This window comes from Eretmochelys imbricata, chromosome 9 (assembly GCF_965152235.1).
Source record: "Eretmochelys imbricata isolate rEreImb1 chromosome 9, rEreImb1.hap1, whole genome shotgun sequence".
NCBI lineage: Eukaryota > Metazoa > Chordata > Testudines > Cheloniidae > Eretmochelys > Eretmochelys imbricata.
Window position 1 is genome coordinate 88,337,617 of NC_135580.1, and position 19,763 is coordinate 88,357,379.

Sequence of the window (19,763 nt, forward strand, 5' to 3'; positions counted from 1 at the left end):
GGACAGACTGGGAACTGGAGCCAGGTCTTGTGCTGTAACCACAGGACCATCTTCCTTCCATCCTAAGCACAGCTCTATTGTAAATCTCAACAGAGTGATGGATCCTATGCCATATGAGTGGAAAACTATTACGGGGGGTGAGGGGGAGGGAAAGGAGGTGGCCACATGGCTTTGTCCACCTCCTGCCACACTGTCTGGCAGAGCCAAACTATAAAAGGCTGTAGCTGTGGAGACTCTGGTGTGTATTTGACTGGGGCACAGGACTTAGAGTCGGAGGTGGGAGGTGCTGCTAATCAGCAAAAGTAGAGGGGATGCTGTTAGTGGATGGCTCATTGGAGGACAGCACTTGCCATGGTGGGGTGCTCTGCTCGTCAGATGTAAACATTGACTCAGGTTCAGAGATTGGGAGCAGTTTAACTCTCCTCTCAGTGGGGAGTCACCCCACTGCCATCATCCCCATGCAGCCACCAATTCTCTAGTGTGTCCCACCCCTTTTTGCGCCACTCTTGAGGTGCAAAGGGACAAGAAAGCAGCTACATCCTGCCGGTGGAGAATTTCATCCACCTTGGGAGAACTTTCATCACCAGGCCCCCCACCCAGGCCTGAAGTTGGGGATATGTCATGGGGCAGGGAGCAGTGCTAGTGAGAAGGTTGTTCTCTGGCCACCACTAGCTGGCATATGGGCTATAGTCTGTTGTGGGCTGTTCCTAGATGGCTTAGATAAGAGCAGACGCTCAGCTATGCTAACCTATGCTTGGGTTAGAGCAGATACAGCTCTGCCCTCAGAATCTAGGTCGCTCTGACAGCTCTTTCTCGGCTGCACTGAGTAGAAATTCAGCACAGCTCAGAACCTTGCTCTTAGTTTGAAGGAGAATGTGAAAAAATGAAGCTAAATGAGAAATCCAAATTTTAGTTACAAAAATGTGATGAAAGCAAATGGCTTTGCATTCAGGAATCTGCCTGGAACCTACACACAAGGAACCTGTCCCTACCCATCTGCCCTGCACACGGGCCAGAAGGTAGAAGCACAGGGATTGTTCTGCCTTTTCTCTCCTGACAGTGCCTGGTTGCCCCCAGAGAAGGTAGGAAGCAGTAAGGGGGAGGCAGCAACGAAGACATGGCAAAAATGAAGCTAAAAATCAATTAACTTTTATTAGATTTCTAGCACTGAAATTTCAGACTCTGTCGTGGCCCTAAGTGCTTCAGTAAAAAAGGTCGGAAACCAGGAGGCAATGCACACAAAAGGGACAATATTAAATAGGATTTGCATATTGTCTTCTCAGCGATGCCAACAAACATGTCAGGTTAGCAGCAAGAAGTAATTGATTTAAACTGCAGACAGGGAGATTTAGGTCAGATATTCAGAAGAACTTTCTAACTCTGAGGACAGTTAAGCACTGGAATTGGTTACTTTAGGAGGTTGTGGAATCTCCATCATCAGCGGTTTTTAAGAACAGGTTAAACAAACACCTCTCGGGGATGGTCGAGGTTTACTTGATCCTGCCACAGCATGGGGGACTAGACTAAATGACCTCTCAAGGTCCCGTCCAGCCCTACATTTCTGTGATTCTATAACATGGTAACATCTTATTTGACATGCGACTGCACAGCAGTTAGCTGTTAAAACAAATACAATCTGAAATAGTGCGTTCAGCAGCAGCTCTGTTCAACTGCTGGATAAACTTGCTCCAAAAAACCCCAACTCAAGCCTCTTTTATCCCTACTTGTCTGGCTTATATACATGCTAATAAAGGCATGTATTAAATTAAAAATTAATCCCCCCCTCATTTACACAAAATGGAATCCAGAGGAGGCAAACGTGACAGTCTTTTCACAGCCAAGGCTCACAGTGGCACCTGGGGAAACGTGCACCTTTACTTTCAGTTTCATAATAGAGCTTTGAGCTCATGGGAGATAAATGAGAGTCATCACATAAATGAGACACCGGTTCCTAATAATTAGTGGTTACAGAGCATTTTTCATCTTCAAAGTGTTTTCCACATGCTCATTATCCCCACCTCTGAGAGTGCTGTAGGTCGCTATCCCCCTTTCTGAAGATGGAGAAAGGATAAGAGCATTTCAGGAAGACACCCGAAGCCCGCAGATGATCGGGGGAGGCTTTGAAGTCTGTGTTGACTTCAACATAGCAGAGTTTCCTTCCCTGATTACAGAGATCCAGGTGGTCTCCCTAAGGCCTGCTGGATCCTGCAGTTCCACTCCAGCACCAGCCCAGCAGAACTGGGCAACTCTGTTGGGCTGGATCTTCAGTCAGACCTCAGGGGACATGTCTGCCCTTTGGATAACTGAGCATTGCAGTTAAATGCGAGTCAAATAATTAAGCGCTAACTGCACAAGAATAAGGAATAGCTGTTCATTTTCCCAACTGCACTGGGAAAAAAAGTAAAGCACCTGGGGCTCGGCAATATACAACTGGCACAGCCTTCTGAGTTGCGCTAGTTCCAGAAGGATGTGGCTGAGGGCTCTACATCAAACCAGCTTATTCAAAGAAAAGCTGGCTTGAAAAAGGGGGCAAACTTTCTCCTCACCAAGGCCTGCTCTTTGGGAGCACCTTGCAGAACTGGTATTAGTCTTCCCGGCTGCAAGCCCTTGATACAGAGGCATCTTCCATGGTCCAGCAGCTGCAGAGGTTAATTTTACCTGCATCAAGTCCCAAAGGAAGTGACATTGCTTATAACACACTCGCCAACAAGCTCAATCCCAGCTTGCGACTACTCCTTTAGGAATTTACTTTTCTCTTTGTCACTTGGTTCTCTTTTGGGAATAGTATGCATTTTTAAAGCGACTATATCTGCTTTATTGGCTGCTACATGCCTACATGACTAGGGCAGTTGCAGATGACCTAATTATAGATAACACTGTGGAAGTTTCTTGACCTGGACAGAGACACTGCGAGTTTAGGATTTCACTGCAATGTAAATATACTATGCCCTGAGCTAGCAACTCTCAAAGTGTCTTATAAAGCCCCACCGTGTGAGATAGGTAATATTATTATTCCTGTTTCAAAGGTGGTAGAACTGAGACACAATAAAGTTTGGTGACTTGCTCAGGTCACACGCCAAGTCAGTGGGAGGGCAAGGATAGGATCCTGGAGTCCTGATTTCCCATCCACTTCACTTAGTCCCTATTAGACTCCACTCCTTCCTCCCTAAAAAGTCAGACCATAAAATTACTGTTTTCTAAGGTTTAAAATACATACAAGTTTAATGGGCTGGGCAGGCCTGAGTTACTACTTCAGCATTCTAAATTCTGTTAATTGTTTTTTAAATATAGCAACAATAAAACAGTTAACCAGTGTCTTTTGTGCCTATTATTCAAAGTGATGTACACACGATATGCAAACAGAAAAGTAGCAACACAATTAACTAGACAGCAGTTGATTCACTGATAGCAGATATTTAAAAACTAAATCCAGAGTTTAGGAGAAATAGACCTTGTTGAGGTTGTAATACTCCATAAATGTGGTGATATTAGGCCTGTATCATGAAATATGCCCTGGTGAAAAGGCATAACACATCGGTGCATCTTTTGGCCTGAAATCAATGGCAAAACTCCCATTGGTTTCCATGTTGCAGGACCAGCCATTTAGGGCCAGGAAAGTTAATGGGAGTTTTGCCATTGACTTGAATGAGAGTAGGATCAGGTCCCTTGGCAGCTTTGAAGATGGAGTTCCTCCAGCCCGGATGACAGCTTCTGTCCCATCTTTTTACAAGGGGACAGGGCAAATGTCTCCTCATGCAAAGCCAGCTCTGCACTCTTTTCTGGGAGCCAGCACCAGTGTTGCTGGTAGCCTTGTGCAGACCCAGTGCTCAGAGGAGAGAAGGATACGCTCCTGCCTTACATATGCACAAAGATGGGATGGAAGAGCCTTGTATCCTCTCCTTGCAAACATATGCACCCACATTGTGAAAGGCACAATACATCCCTTACTGTTCACAAAGATTACAGGGAGAAGGAAGAAATGACTGTCAGCCTGCAAGCAGAAAGCAAGGTGCACACTAGATCAACATGTACAGGTTGTTAGCTTAGGTCAAAGCTACAAGAGCAGAAATGTTCCGCTGTGTTTAAGCAAAGTAAATATGTTCACCCCAAATACCATTGCGTAATGGTTTGGTGTATAATCTAGTTGCGAGTGACAGTGAAAAAAACCACTCTCCATGCGATGGAACAAAAAACTTTTTTTTTTAAACAGACTACAAAATGAGACTAAAAATAAATATCTAGAGATTGTAAAACAAATTTAAACAGAGATTTTTTATTTTGCAGTTTATTAACGTTGTGCATATTTTTTTTAAAAAAAGAACATTAAAATGAACGTTAAGGGAAACTTACCCCATAGACTAGTTCACCCACCATGCCATTCCATATCTTAGACTCAGGGTCCCTAGCTCCGTATTTCCCATCTCCAACAATTGACAGTTTGTATTTTATTCCAACATGTTTTGCTATTTCATAAGCTAAGTCTACACAATATCCTTCATATCTCTCATTCCCTTCTAGTTGTTCATGGTTTTTCTTATACATTACATAGGGCGATTCCTTTGAAACAAAAGCAAAGATCAAAAGTCTATGAATATAACACATGCCTTTAAACTATGCAAAATGAGAGCTGTTATTAGCATTATTTTATGTTATTGGCAAATATCAACAATATTTCCTGGGCTGCTCTTATATAATAATTGGAAAGATTTCCAAGTCAGCTTCACATAAACATTAAAGGCTTCCTGGCAAGACAGAATAGTTTAGTTTAAAATCCTTAGAAGCGCACCTGAAATTCATCAGTGGCCAGATCCTGCAAACAAATATGCAATTTGCTTTAATCACAGGAGTATTCCCACTAAGGCAATGGGACTACTCACATGAATAAAGTTACAGTCTTTTTCAGGATCAGGCCTGAATCTCCAGTAGATCAAAGATAAGCACACTATAATAATGCAGTACATAGCTTATAAAGCAGTGATATACCCGATCCTGCTCCCATTGAAGTCAATGGCAAAATCCCCACTTATTTAAATGGTGCAGGATCATGATGATGCTAGGATTTTCAAAGAAGCCGGAGGCATTTAGGTGCCCAGCTCCACCGCAGATCACCTACCTCCCGTAGACTTCTTTGAAAATCCGAGCTGAAAGGCTGAGTGTGTCTCAGTAAATTATAGTCAAGTAAAATACGATCCTTCTCGCAATGTCATGAAACTGACTCATGCTCAGGACAATTGTAACAGGCACCAAGGGCACAAATAATTCTGTATTACAGACCATATAAGCAATAGGCTTTAGAACTGACACAGATAACACAGACTATGAGATACAAGAAGAGCATTATTCTCCACAAGCATTGGATGTCTTTACATATTGTCAAAGCATTTCCAATTCACTGTGGGCCAGATTGTGCCATCCTTACTCAATCAACAGGAGCTGTGCCTGAGTGAAGGCTGCAAGATTTGGTCCTACAGCAGTAAGGGCCAGATCCTGCAATCATGTATATACATTAGTAACTTTACTCACGTGAGGAGTTCCACTGAGTTCAAGTAACTGAGAAGAAGGAAAGCACAATGTTGAGAAAGTGGGACTCCTCCCGTGAGTAAATTTACTCATGTGTGTAAGTGTTGGCAGGATCAAGCCCTCCGTACATCCCTGGAGGTTGCTGAACTTCTCAGTCACTTGAAGTCACACAGCATTCAACACTGGGCCTTCCAATAAATCTCACAATACACGTGTCTTACCACCCAAGCACATACTGACTAAGAACATGCAACTTACCAGGATGGTAGTGACTACTATTGTTCTATTCTCCACAGATGAAGTGTCATTAGACACTTGCTGGTCTAGTGCTGGCACAAATCTTTCATATTCATTCCAGTAACCAGCCTACAAAAGCAGAGAGTGTTACCTAGTTACATATTTTTATAATGATTTTGGTGCATAAAACTGATGCTTAAATAGAGCTGCCCTTTTTATTTTTAAAAAGTGATTTTTTACTTAGATTTATTCAAGATACAAACAAATGAATATTGATCTAAAAGTTTTTCTAGGACCTCATAAGTATCTCATCAGCTATTAGCAAGGTCATGGGACACTTTCTTGCCAACATTGGGCTGTGGGAACCTTTTGCTGAATTTTTACATAGTGCCATCGCTGAGGGTGTAGCATGGAAATAGATAGGCAAAAACTATGTGAAAGTAAAGTATGGTTCCTTATATTATTACATAATATAGCTTATCAGAATACCCATGGAATAATTCCTGCATTTCTGCAACCAGGGAATACAATATAGGACAAGAAAATAATTGCAGAATTTTGAACGAACTAGTTTTTATATTTGCAGCCTTAACTGTCTCACTTGAACTCTGCACTTAATCAGTCTCAACCTGGTCTATTTCTGGCACACCAAATCTCTAACCCACTGCAAATAGCTACTATTTAAAGTAAACCCACCCTTTTCAAACAAAACAAAACAAAAATATAAGTTGCTACAAGTGTAGGTCAGGTAAAGGCAGGGGATAAAAATAACACAGCTCCTATGTCCTGGAGGGGCAATATTTAGTTTTGGTTCAGTGACAAGGTTCAAGACCTGATGTCATGTAGCTCTAGGGTTACATACACAGGCTGAGGAGCTGGGATTCTTGTTATACAGAAGCATCCATTTCTAGAGTAAGGGTACAATTTTCAAAAGTGCCTAAATGATTTAGGTCCATAAGCCCCATTGACTTGCAATGAGATTCAAGGCCTAAGTGCATCAGAGTCAGATTTTCAAAGGTATGTAGGTGCCTGAAGATGCGAATAGGCTCCTACTGGAATTTTTAATGTTAGGTGCCTAATTCTAATTGAAATCAATGGGATTTAGGCACTTAACCTGCTTAGGCCCTTTTGAAAATTCCACTAGGTACCTATTTGCATCTTTAGGCACCTAAATATTTTTGTAAATCTGGCCCCCAGACATTTTTGAAAATGGGACATAGGCTACTAATTCACTTAGGCACTTCTGAATATTTTATCTTAGGACATGAGATAATCGTCCTTTGAACATCCCGATTAAAAACCAAATGCTGTTTTACACTGTTTTTAAGAGGTTTTTAAAATATATGTGTTCCAAATTCTTTATTGCTCTGAGGCCTATAATGGAGAGGAAGGAGGAGATGAAAAGGAATTTAGGAGAGAGGACTGGGCAAAGGGTCTCAGGACACCATTGTAGGAGGAAATCAGAGTTGAGATGTGGCAGGGTACGTACCTCAGATGTGAAGCCAAGGCGTTTGCTGTAGGAAGATATTCAAGGAGTGAAGGGATTCAAGGGCCGGGGGGGGCGCGGGGAGGGATGGGGGGGAGGTTCAGAATAACAAGGGCAGAATGGAACTACATTCCTATAAAATTTCATAACTAAAGAATTAGGGAAGAGGAGAGATAAATGTAGTAGGAGGGGATTTATCAGGTTTTATGTCTTCACAACAGTTGTATGACATTGCTTGTTTTCATGACTTTGCGGTGATACATATTTTTTAAGAAGCCCAAGGAGAATATATATTTTGAGAACTTACCTTCCGTGATCCAGTAGCTTTCGTTTCATACACATCAATTGTGTAATTTGTTCTGCGTCCATAGGTGTCAAACTGGATATTTCCAGTCATTCCTTGGACTTGTACCTTAAACAGGGAAATAGTAAAACATTACATAGAACATTATTTCTATTTTCCCCCCTCTTTTATGTCCTGAAGGAATTTACTATCTCTGTGAGCATTTCCATTAATACCTGTGCCCTGTCCAGCGTCCAATAGGGACATTTACATTCTGTCTACCTAAAATTCCCCAGCTCTCCCAGTTTCAGCTGTAAACATTATTATTCTTCACTGCCTATAAGCTGATGCAGAGCTGCCACCTTCCATTGCAAGGAAGGCTGTATTTCAGTGCTGAGTGAATCCTGCATATATATTATATACAAGGTCCAATTCTGTCATGTTTATTCACGCTTGGTGAAATTCACTCCTTTTCAATGGGCCAACACAGGGTGCATATACCACTGAAGTGCCACATAAACCCTCACAATTAGGGTGCAAGAGATACATACTGCAGGGCCAGATCCTGATATTCTTACACGGAGTAGCACCTTATTCCACAATTTAGACCTGATGAAGTCAATATGATTGAAGGTATCAGACTCCAGCCTCATTAGAGGAAGAGTGGCAGAATTATGTCTATACCTTGTAAAGAGATTGAGCTTTGTCTAGATGGATGATGTTATATAAATGTAAGTTGTTACCATTACTTACTCACAGTAATAATTTTGAAGGAAGTATGAAGTACTTTGTTTCAAAGGAAAAAAAATCTTTCTTGTTCCCCTAGTATTAAAGGAGGAGATACTTCAGTTCATCACTTATCAATCCTGACAAGCTAAGACAGTAGAGGTAACTGTCAGAAACTTCAGTAGGGATAATTTATGTTAAATTTTAGAAAAATTTTATAGCGGTAATAAGAGTTGGGTGATAGAACAATCTGCTAAGGAGGCTGTGGAATCATAGTCACTCGAGATGTTCAAAGCTGGTCACTGATCTGCCAAGGATGGTTTTGAGATGATGCGATCGATCTTGTCATGATGCACAGGGATGGATCACATAATACAGTAAAATCCCTTTGCCCCAGATTTATTCGGTGGGCCAAATTCAGAGGTGATGTATAAAGAGTGTAAATTATGTGTCTGTAGTGGATGTGAGTCAATGTTAGAGTAATTTGATTGAACTGGAAGAAGATCCTTGACTTTCTTAGGTTCAGCTCAACTCATTATGATTCCAAACTTTATTGAACTTTTATTGCAAACATAGAAACCATAGAAGCCCTGATTCACCCATCCAGGCCTATTCAGCATGAGTTTAACTTCAGGCATATGCTAATTCCATTGGTTTAAATGGGACTTAAGTATGTGCTTAAAGTTAATGTCATGTGCTTAAAGTCATGGAGGATAAGTCAATCAATGGCTATTAGCCAAGATAGTCAGGGAACGCAATCCCATGCTTTGGGTGACCTTAAACCTCTCACTACCAGAAGATGGGACTGAATGACAGAGGATGGATTACGCAATAACTACCCTGTTCTGTTCATTCCTTCTAAAGTATCTGGTACTGGCCACTGTCAGAAGACCATGTCGGCTAGATGGGCCATTGGTCCGACCCAGTATGGCCATTCTCAGTGTTCTATGTTCTTTCCTGAATTAATTTGAATTAGTCTGAATTCATCTGTCTTAAACATGAGAGATCAGAATTGCACACAGTATTCCAGATGAGGTCTCACCAGGACCTTGTATAATGGCAATAACACTTCCTTATTTCTACTGGATACATCTTGCCTGATGCATTCTAGGATTGCATTAGCCTTTTTATGGCTGCATCACATTGGCAGCTCATAGTCATCCTGTGATTAAAACATCCAGGTCTTTCTCCTCATCTGTTGCTTCCAACTGATGACATTGCATTTTGCACTATTCAATTTCATCCCATTTCTATTACTGCAGTTTTCAAGGTTATTCAGATCTTCTATGATATTCCGGTCCTCCTCTGTATTGGCAATACCATCCAACTTTGTGTCATCTGCAAATTTTTTTAGCACACTCCCACTTTTTGAATGTTAAATAAGATTGGTACCAAGACCAGTCCTTGAGGAACTCCACGAGTAACCTCCCTCCAGCCTGACATTTCACTTTTTAATATGACCCATTGTAGTCTCCCCTTTAACCAGTTTCTTATCCACCCTTCACTTCTCATCTTAATCCCCATCTTCTACAATTTAACTAATAATTTCTCATGTGGAACTGTGCTTTATTGAAATCCAGATAGATTAGATCTACTGCACTTTGTCTAAAAAATCAGTTATCTTCACAAAGAAAGAGATCCAGTTGGTCTGGCACGATCTGCATTTTGTAAAACCATGTTGTATTTTCTCCCAATTACCTTTTACCTCTATGCCTTAACCACTTTCTCTTTCAAAATTTGTTCCAAGACCTTGCATACAACTGAGGTCAAACTATTGGGCCTGTAGTTTCCCAGATCACTTCCCCCCCCCCCAACCCTTTCTTAAAAATAGGTACTCTATGAGCAATTCTCCGGTCATAGGGTATGAACTACAAGTTTACGGATTCATTAGAAATCCTTGCTGTTGGGCTTGCAATTTCATGTGCCAGTTCCTTTAATGTTCAGGTCAACTGTTGTCCACTTATCGGACACTTTAGGTTCAAATTCAGGGGAGGAAATACAGACTCGAATAGTTTTTCTATAGTAGTTTTTATAGTAGTTTCTATAGTATATATAGGTTTTATATAGGTTTTTATATAGGTTTATATAGGTTTTTATATAGGTTTTATATATATAGGTATATATAGGTTCTATATAGGTTTTCTATAGTAGTTTCTATAGTAGTTTTCTATAATAGTTTTTCTATAATAGTGGGTTCTGGTAGGAATAAGGGATGTGTGATGATCTTGCACTGAGTGGGTACTGAGTGGGGCTGTTGAGATAGACGGATAAACCTCTTCAACTTATGTTAGAATGTTTAAATATAATGGGCTGAAATCACCCTGATGTAATTCAATATCCTGTGCCTGCCTCAATCATGAAATTGGCTCTGTATCTTATGAATCTTTTATTAAAGTGGCAGCCTTTTACCAACCAACATTTGGATATTTTTACCTCTCTCAAGCAGGGTGTGTCTTGTTGCACTGTTTGTGTTCCCATTCGAGCCCTGTGGATGTAAGCACTTTAGGATCTCTTTTGAAGGGTTTAGGTATCACTTCTAATTAAGTTCTAACTGACACTACAAATCTTTTAACTGTTATGAAGGTTGAAATTAATTAACTTATCTTAAAAGTGTGTAATGCTACATTAATGAACCTACAGTTAGGGCATTTGTTAGGGAACTGACTCAGTGATATAAGAAGTGTTCTGACAGGGAGAGACTGAACCATGTCTCTCATTCTATGAGAGAGGGAATTACCCTTTTGATCTGATGCTTCCAATTTGGCAAATTTGAAAAAGCAATAATTAAGCCAAGTGAATGAAGATTAATCTAGGGGTCCTTTTTATATCATGCGGCCTTAATTCCAATCTTACTCACTTCAGTCTTACATCAGTGTAACTTCATTGAAACCAGTGCAGTTATTCCTGATTTCTACTGGTCCAAGTCTGAGCAAAATCAGATCCTATGTATCTGGTAGGTTTTCATTCACTTCTATGCCCCCAAATCAGTTCAATACAAAAGGGAAAGAAAGACAAACAAAACCACAGGGATTTGATCAATACTAGATCTGATGCAATAACTAATGGTTAGCACTATGGATTGGCCAAACAGGCAGTAATCAAGTTGGAAATAGGGTTATGTTAGGGTTCAGAGAGCAGGTGTGAGGCAAAATGCAGAAATCCTGCAATCTGTTAACATAGTCGATCATACTGTTTGTGCAACTTTTAGAAAAAAAACAGAAGCTGGTTTTTGACTGGTGTGATATATAGATAAACATACACAGGTACATATGCTCATACTATATATGTGGTTTACAATACACCGCCTGAGGATAAACTGTTCACCCAGTTCTGTTTTATTTTGGGCCACATTTTTGACCTCAAAATAGGTCAGCCTATATCCTAGCCTCAGAATATGTTCGCAAAGCTTTTAACACCACCATTTGCAGAGATGCTAGTATACAGTACAGTGGGCACTGTGTCACATTGGCTAGCTATTACAGTTGATGCCCAGTTGTCGCGTTTTAATTCCTATGAACACTGAATTCTAGAAGACAAATTTTTGGCCCTGGGGAAGAGGGCACGTGTGTAACACACTGAATATGTCACCATGGCCCTTAATTGGATGGGATGTCAGACCACTCTCGTGTTTGTCATTACCCTATTTACTGGCCTAGGTACAGGATAGTAATTGTTAGCTTCAGCACCAAGGCCTTGTGCTTATGGAGTAGAAGGATGTGAGTTCTGCTCCATTGGGCATGGACAGAGTCCTTACAAGTGCATTTGTTGCAAAACTGCCCATGCAGATTTACAGGTAGCTTTTGAAAGTTGCTTCCTTCATTGTGCCCTTGAAAAATGGTGCTCAGGAGATACTCAGCCTTTGTTGTTGTTTTAAAGACATATGTTGTAAAAATGCGATACTCCTGTTCAATAGGTTAGGTACGTTTGCCCTTACCATTTTCAGTGCTCTTTCTATATCGATTCCTTGGCTCCAGGGCACTGCAGGGTTTGCTAGGCAGTCTCCAGCACTACCTCTCCTGGAAACATCAACACGCTGTCTTCGGAGGTAGCGGAAAGCTTCTGCTATGACTAGTATTGCATCATGGGTCAGGGCAGAAGTATACTAAAATTGATGCAAATAAAATAATTGTGACAAACTGCACTCTGGAAATTGCCTCAGGTTTATAAAGGTCAATTATTTCTCCCCCATTAAAATGTTTTTAGAGCAGCAACAATTTCACCGCCCCCCCCCCATATGTCACATGTTATTTAACAATTACATATATTTCAAGTAAGAAATTTAAAATGTTATGATTTTCTACAGTATATAGAAAAATAGTTTATAGTTCTGTAACGTACTGACTAGATTTAATTGGAGAGCTGCCTATCTAAAGCAGGTTGATGAAGAAGACCTATAATGCAATGCTAGGCCATGTTGTAACCAACTGCAACTTACAACTCATATTTGAGTTTTGCTTGGATTTTTTTTTAAAATGAGCTAACCAACTCAAAGAGCTAGGAGTAATTTAAAATTAACATTAATTGTTTCTGTCTGGCCCATGTTTCTGATTAGCTAGGATCCATGACCAGCCACAAATTGGTTTACTTTTCTTACCAAAAAACCCAGCCCCAAAACAACTTCACCCTCACTACTTCCTTATAATGTACAAAACTACAATCATTACTTAGGTTATAAATCTGATATCATGCCCAATTCATAAGCAACAAATGTCTTTACGAGACGTGTCTGTATTTTTTCATATCCATTGATTCATATGAAAACTGTACTTCGCTAGAGACTGGCCCAACCTCTGGACACCGAGCTATTAATTTCTGGCTAAGCACTCCTGATGAGCATAGGATTTAGACTACCTTGTGTGCACAGGATCAGCATTACATTTAAATGCTGTATATAGAGTTCCACTGTAATCTTGAAAAATCGAATCTTGCAAACATCTGTAGGACCTCATTTTGACGCTGCTGCATCATTAGATCCCATCCTATCTCTAGAGTATTTGTATGTAAATGAGTGAGAAATATTTGACTTCCAAAAAGAATCTAGTGCATGTATGCACGTTCCGGAATGCTCACCTGTCTCCTGGTACTTAGCAAACCTTACTTACGGCGTGATCATTTAGACCCCCTTGCATCCCATTTGACTTACATAGGTGTGAAAACAAACAAACACTACCCATGCACTAGTTGGAAGGATGGAATCTTGGATTTCAATAGCATTTTTAGCTGCTCTCCTACAGGACATGAGTAAATCCTATTGACTTCAATGGCAGTTACTTCTATCCTGTAGGGGAGAATAAAACCCCAGGTGGCCACTACATTGAAAAATGTTTTTGCTCTTATGGTGGGAGGCTGCCCATTTTGATAATAACCATGTAAAACATATGGTAACATTTACAAAACTGCAAGGGGTGTGTGCGTTTATGCCTGCAGATCCAGAGAAACACACCTGATTAAAAAAAAAAAAGCACAACTAGTGTCAGGGAAAAGTTTTTTTGTGCCAGCCATTCTTCCCAAGTTTTAAATTATGGTCCTGTTTATAAACACTTGACTGCCTTGCCCTTTTCATGGTGAGATCATCTTTACAGCTGTGATTAGCTGGATGCAGCTGCTTATTTCAATCCTTGTCTACCTTACCTTTTTTTCCTGTGGTTCTGGCATTGCAGTGCTCTCTCTCTCTCTCATACATTAACAAATATTACACGACACTTTCCACATAACAACACAGAATTCAGATATTTTAAAAAGATATTTATTCTTGCATGAAAAAAATCTTGTAATAGCTTTCCAATCTAACACTACATAAAGCCTGCATGGCGATAATTTTTTTCAGTAGACTGGATCAATTGCCGGTAACCCAAATGCAGTCCCTTCCAAGTTATGCCAAAAGAGCTATCTAATTTTCTGCTTTATTCGAATTCTACTTACAAATGCATGAGCAGGCAAAGAAAAAGAAAAGACAGAGAGGGAGAGAAGGGAAAGTCTGATAAAATACAGAATAAATTAAACATCAGGGCTTTAATCTCTAGGTAATTTTATTCTCTAATCAAAAATATTGTACATCCATTTTTTAAGTATGCTTTTTGACTGATTGATGAATACTGTGTAAGTTTCTGTAATGAGCAGTACATTTGTACAAAGGTAATGCAATCTCTGTGTTTTACCATCTAAGATTATTTTTAAAGGATAGAGAATAACTTTTTCCCCAATGTAAATTGCTTTTGACTGGATTAAAATATGCCTAGGGTAACATCATATATTTCTGAGCTTTAAGACTAGTATGATACTTCCCTTTACTCCTGTATCTTCCAGTAAGCTCCTCTAAAGTGACAGGTGCTCCTGGCTCTGTAATTAATAGGGGACATCAAGGTTAGCCCTGTTTTATGGGACACTGGCTAGCTACCCCCCATGGACTCTTCAGTGGTAGTGTGTCTGTGTCAGATAGAGGCATGCAGGGGCCCTTCATGATAGGCGAAATCCTGTCGTTGGGGTGTATCTTCGAGTAGTTTGGTGTCAGCTTGGAATGAAATGGTTAGATGGAGCTGGTAAAACAGCAGAGATCATTAGGTTTCTTAGGGAAGAAGTGTCCATTTCATTAATATAAAATGCAGTAAAGGAATAAGAAATTTATTTCCTTGTAAAAATTAAGGAGAAGACAGAAGAACAGCTTCAGCTATGAGATGGCTGGTAGACAGGTTTAGCATCCCTCCTATAAGGTTAGTATAGGTGTGGGGATGAGCTTCCCCCAAGGAGATTTGCTTTGAAGTGACAGACTTTGAGGCCTCCTCTGTTGGTCCAATTGTGCTACATTGCACTGAATAAGTACTGGTGGAACCATCCTCGTCTGTCAGCCACTGACTCTTCTGGAACTGGAGGAGTTCCCCCTTTCACCTATGTCAGTAGGCACAGTAGAGGAGGCCTAACCATTGGAGGAGCAGGGAGAAGAGGAAGAGAAAGGGAGAAAGGAAGAGCATGATGATAATACTAAGTACTTCGTTTAGCCCTTTATGATTTCAAACATTGACTGATGAACCCTAACAAAACCCTCTGCTGGGGAGGTAAGTCAATATCATCACCTCCATTTTACAGATGGGGAAGAAAACGAAGAGACAGAGAAAATCAGGGAAGGGTATTAACAGGTTGTGATTCTGTTACTAGCAATACCCTTTTTAGTCCATTAGATGAGGGTGAATTTTAGCACATGTAAGACATACTGTATAGCTATGTCCTGGAACCCCCCAGGAGTCTGTGTGGGGCTTTCTCCAGCTTACCTCACCTAGACAACTCTGCCAGGCCTGCTGAAGGGACATGGTAACATGGAGAACGAAAGGGATCAATCGGTGACATGTCCAGAACTGCCGTACATGTTTAGGGGGGGAAATAGTGGATGGAGGTTTCCTGATACATCGGTAAAAAGGGTGAAAACCGTAATGTGCCCCAGCAGGTCTGTGGTAAAGGGGGAATCATTCCGATTCTTTGACAGCCCAAACTACCATGGCTATGGTTCCAAGTCATCATGAAGCAGATTGCACTTCACATCCAAGTGGCACTGGGTAGTCAACAACCCAGTAGCAAATATACCTTAGAGGAACTATAATGCTTTTTACTACCCCTCATGCGCTACTAGACCTTATTCAACAGGGTGCAATATCACCCCATCTAGCTATGGACACAAGTTGTTAAACTGAAGACACCCCGCTTATCCAGACACGTGCAATACCAAGCTGCGTCTCCTGTACCTTTTATGCTTACTAACAATGCAGTGCTCAGCTGGAAGTCTACCTTTGGTTTTGACTGGCTTTGTATCCCAAAATCAACTGATACGCAGCAGTCCAAGTACGGCGGTACGGTCTGGTACGCCGTACCAGCAAGATATTTATAGCCGGTACGGCGTACCGTGAAGACGCAGGAGGAGCTGGCAGCCCCTCGGGCAGCTGTACCGCCCCCCATCCCCATCCCTCCCAGCCCTGTCCTCCGGCAGAGGAGGCGCAGCTGTGTGGAAGGGCCGGGGGCAGGGCTGGGAATGGTGGAGCCATGCTTGAGGAGCTGCTGGGGTGGGACTGACCACGTTCTGCTCCTTTCCCCGCTGTGGTTCCGAAGTCTCTGGCGCAGCAGGAGGAGGACAGAGCCCCCCCTCAGGTAATGTGGGACGGCTCATGGGGCGGGGATGGGGAGAGTGTGGGGGCCCCAGGCTGCGGGCGAGGAGTCACATGGAGGGCGATATGAGGAAGTCATGTGCCCCCCCTTAGCTGGTGGCCCCCGGTACGGGTAAGAAATGGATTCTACTTGCACTGCTGCTGGTTTGACTAGGTGCTAAATAACCATGCATTCAGTGGGTAGCCTGCATTGCATCTGTAGAACTCTCTGATCTGTGACAGCACTGTCAGTTCGTGGCACATGGTTCTTTACTGAATGTTGTCTGTAGATACTTTGCCAAGACAAACATTAGCTGCACAGTGAAGAATTGGAAGAAATGGTGTTATTGAGTTCTTCTGACAACCATGAAGAAGGATTTTGTTGTAGAAGATACCTGGGCAGCTATTAAGATCACTTGTGTATGAGATTCCACAGTAGAGCAATAGCAACAACAAGGCATCTTAAACACAAATGGCGTCAAGTTAATAGCATCACACAAGTTGTGCGCTTGCTTGAGGAGTCAACCATCAGTAAAGACGGGACGTTAAACAGTCCTTTACATAAGGCGAAAGGAAAATAAAAAAGACATGGCAAATGCTCATTGCAAATGTTCGTTCCTGAGGAGAAACATCTCTCACTGGGTGAGACATAATTGAAGATAAGTGTGTAGACAATGTAAAAACAGGCTCCTACCCACCTCAGCCTGTGCATAGATATATTTATGTACAATCATGTTCATGTTTATATTATGTGCCTCAACACAGCAGGTAAAAACATACAGAGAAAATGGTTCGTAGACGTCTAATAGCCTAGCATGCATAACAGTGTATTTCCTTATAAGGGCAATTGGCTGTATGGAGTTATTGGGGCTCCATTCCCTAATGGAAATATTGGGAGGGGTTCATGGTGGCCCCATCGTGAGTCCAATCCTACATCATTCTGCAGCTGGAATTGCCCAGTGCTACGTAGTTTGGACCCAAATCTATACTTCCATACAATAAAGGGATATTTTTCAGTCCTCTCTAACAGAGGTCAGTGGCAGTGTTACATGTGGAATGACTGCAGGATGGGGCTCTTTGCCTCAGAGTCCACCATTATGTGTTTATTTCATGTTTCCAGCTAACAATCTCTCTCTCTTTTTGTCTGGCAGTGAGTGTTCTGACTCATTCTGAGCAGAGAAAATCCATACACGTATATATTTAAAAATGAATCTGATTTTTGCTGAACACAATGCAAAAGGCTTCCATCACAGTCAACAAAATTTTACCTTTAATGGAGAGTTCTTGGCTTCAGGGAATTCCCTTTCATCCAGTCTAATCCAGCGTTGTAGAAACTGTTGAACCATTGGGTTTTCATTGTTAACAATCTGAAATCCAGTAACATTGGCGCCTCCATGCATTACTCTCTCCAGCATAATATCTGTAAAACCCTGGAAGAATATGTGCAGAAAACAAGAATCAGTGTCATACGAACTGTCTGCAACTTGGCTCAGTTTTAAAGACAAACATTCTGATAAGATGCTATTTTTTAATCTTTGGCTAGTTTAGCACAAAAGAAACTGATGAAAGTTCCCTGCCGCTAGTAGAAGATACCCTGTCTAGGGGACAATCTCTTGCAGCAGTAGATTGTAGTACTGGAATAAAATGGAATTTGGAAACACATGGATTCCAGACCTTTGTGATGGAACACTGGCTTGTTCCAGTGTGGCAAAGTTTCCATGTGATCCAAAACACATCAAAAAGGGTACACAATATTACACATAAAGCTCAGAAGAAGAGGACTGATTGGTATATGGATTAATGAATTACTCAGACTCTTTTGTTAAAATATGTAGCATCAGATGATAACTGGTATTTCATATACTGCATGCTGGATAATAATGTGAAAGGATTCCATGATCGTAAAACTAAACTACCTCTTCCTTAAGAGAACTATTTACAGAGATGCTGCATCTGCAGGTAGCATTCTAGCTACGTGCATTCCCAATAGCTTCTCAGTGCCTCTTCCAAACTCTTTCCTTCTGCAACCTGTACTCCTCCCTCCAAGTTCCATGCAGGTTGCTATAGCTGGTTCTTGCACCTTGTGCATGTGTTAAAGGTTGGGGGTAAAGGGGAGATGGGGTGCAAGGAGCCTCCTTGATGCTTCTGCTGAAGAGTCAGCCACTATTAACACCCTTAAGGTGCAAACCACACCAAAAGAGGTGGAGAAAGTTGGGGCCTGGCTCCAATACCTCCTTTGCACCAGCCAGCAGAGCAGGAAATGCTTAACAGTCCCCCTTTTTTACGAGAGAGTGCCAAGAAGCTCTGTGACTCAGAGGCTCCTTGATGCCCCTTGTTGTTCTCACTGCTGTGTTGTGGCAAACCATGATCCTCACACCAGACAGTGCAGTGTTAATTATCACAATATTTACCTTAATGTTTCACTTTCAAGCCTTGTGGGCCTGATTCTCCACTGCCCTATGCCTCATATTGTCATTTACTCCTGTGCAAAGTGGATATAGAAAGCAAGTTGATTGGGTAGCAGTTTGCAGTCACCTTGCAGAAGTGTAAATGGCTATGCGTGGCACAAGGTAGTAGCAATTTAAGCCCACTGTTTTTTGGTTTATGCAATGTACACTGTAGTCAGTGTGAATAGGATCAGTTCCATAATGCACAATGACACATTTTAAAGCCGCACAGTATTTATAATGAAAATGGCATTTTAAAATTCATCTAACCTGCTTTAATCATACACAGAAAAAATCATTATAAAGACTCTTCTACAAAGTAGGATTACTAACTAGAAAGTGTGATATGACTTTAGAAGAACATTTTCCACACACAGAAGCTAAAAATGACTCTTTCTGCAGGATCAACTACATTATAACCCTTTTCTACAGCATGTCTAGCTGATGGCTTTTCAAAAATATCAAAGAAATATCTGAAAAGTCAGTTATAGAGTGTGGAGAAGTGGATTTTTAATATGGATAAAATATACCGTCCTCTGCCTGGTCAATGAATATGTATAAAGTACTAACTCTGCAATGGGGTTCTACCTGTATAAAGCCAATAAGTTGTTAAATAGCCTGGCTACTTTACTAGATGGAATTACAAATTTTAATTTGGTTCTTTATATCACTTGTATTATGTACAAATAAAATGTAATTATTTTTATAGTGTTTAAATTTAAAATCTGTTATACAGAAGATTAGTATTATCTAGTGAGTTATTTAAGAGATATAAATTAGTGGAGAACATATAATTGAATTGTTATTTTTAAATTAGAAAGGATATGAACTTCTTAGACAAAACAAAGACTGTGTAATTGAGTAGAAATTACTATTACATACCAGTTCTAGTATTTACTGAAGTCATTTCTCAAAATCCAGGCACTCCTTCATGC

At 41.0% G+C, this 19,763-nt stretch overlaps 1 protein-coding gene across 2 annotated transcripts in view; it reads right to left on the reverse strand.

Annotated features, from left to right (window-relative positions):
- Positions 1-19,763, reverse strand: part of GRIA3 (glutamate ionotropic receptor AMPA type subunit 3) — a 223,249-nt gene that overhangs the window by 90,595 nt on the left and 112,891 nt on the right. For both annotated transcript variants that reach the window (XM_077825727.1, XM_077825726.1), the window contains exons 6-10: positions 17,650-17,811; positions 12,187-12,354; positions 7,551-7,655; positions 5,779-5,886; positions 4,351-4,557 (exon numbers count right to left, since the gene is read on the reverse strand). In XM_077825727.1, coding sequence (XP_077681853.1) covers positions 4,351-4,557; positions 5,779-5,886; positions 7,551-7,655; positions 12,187-12,354; positions 17,650-17,811 — 750 coding nt within the window. The remainder of the gene's footprint in view (positions 1-4,350; positions 4,558-5,778; positions 5,887-7,550; positions 7,656-12,186; positions 12,355-17,649; positions 17,812-19,763) is intronic.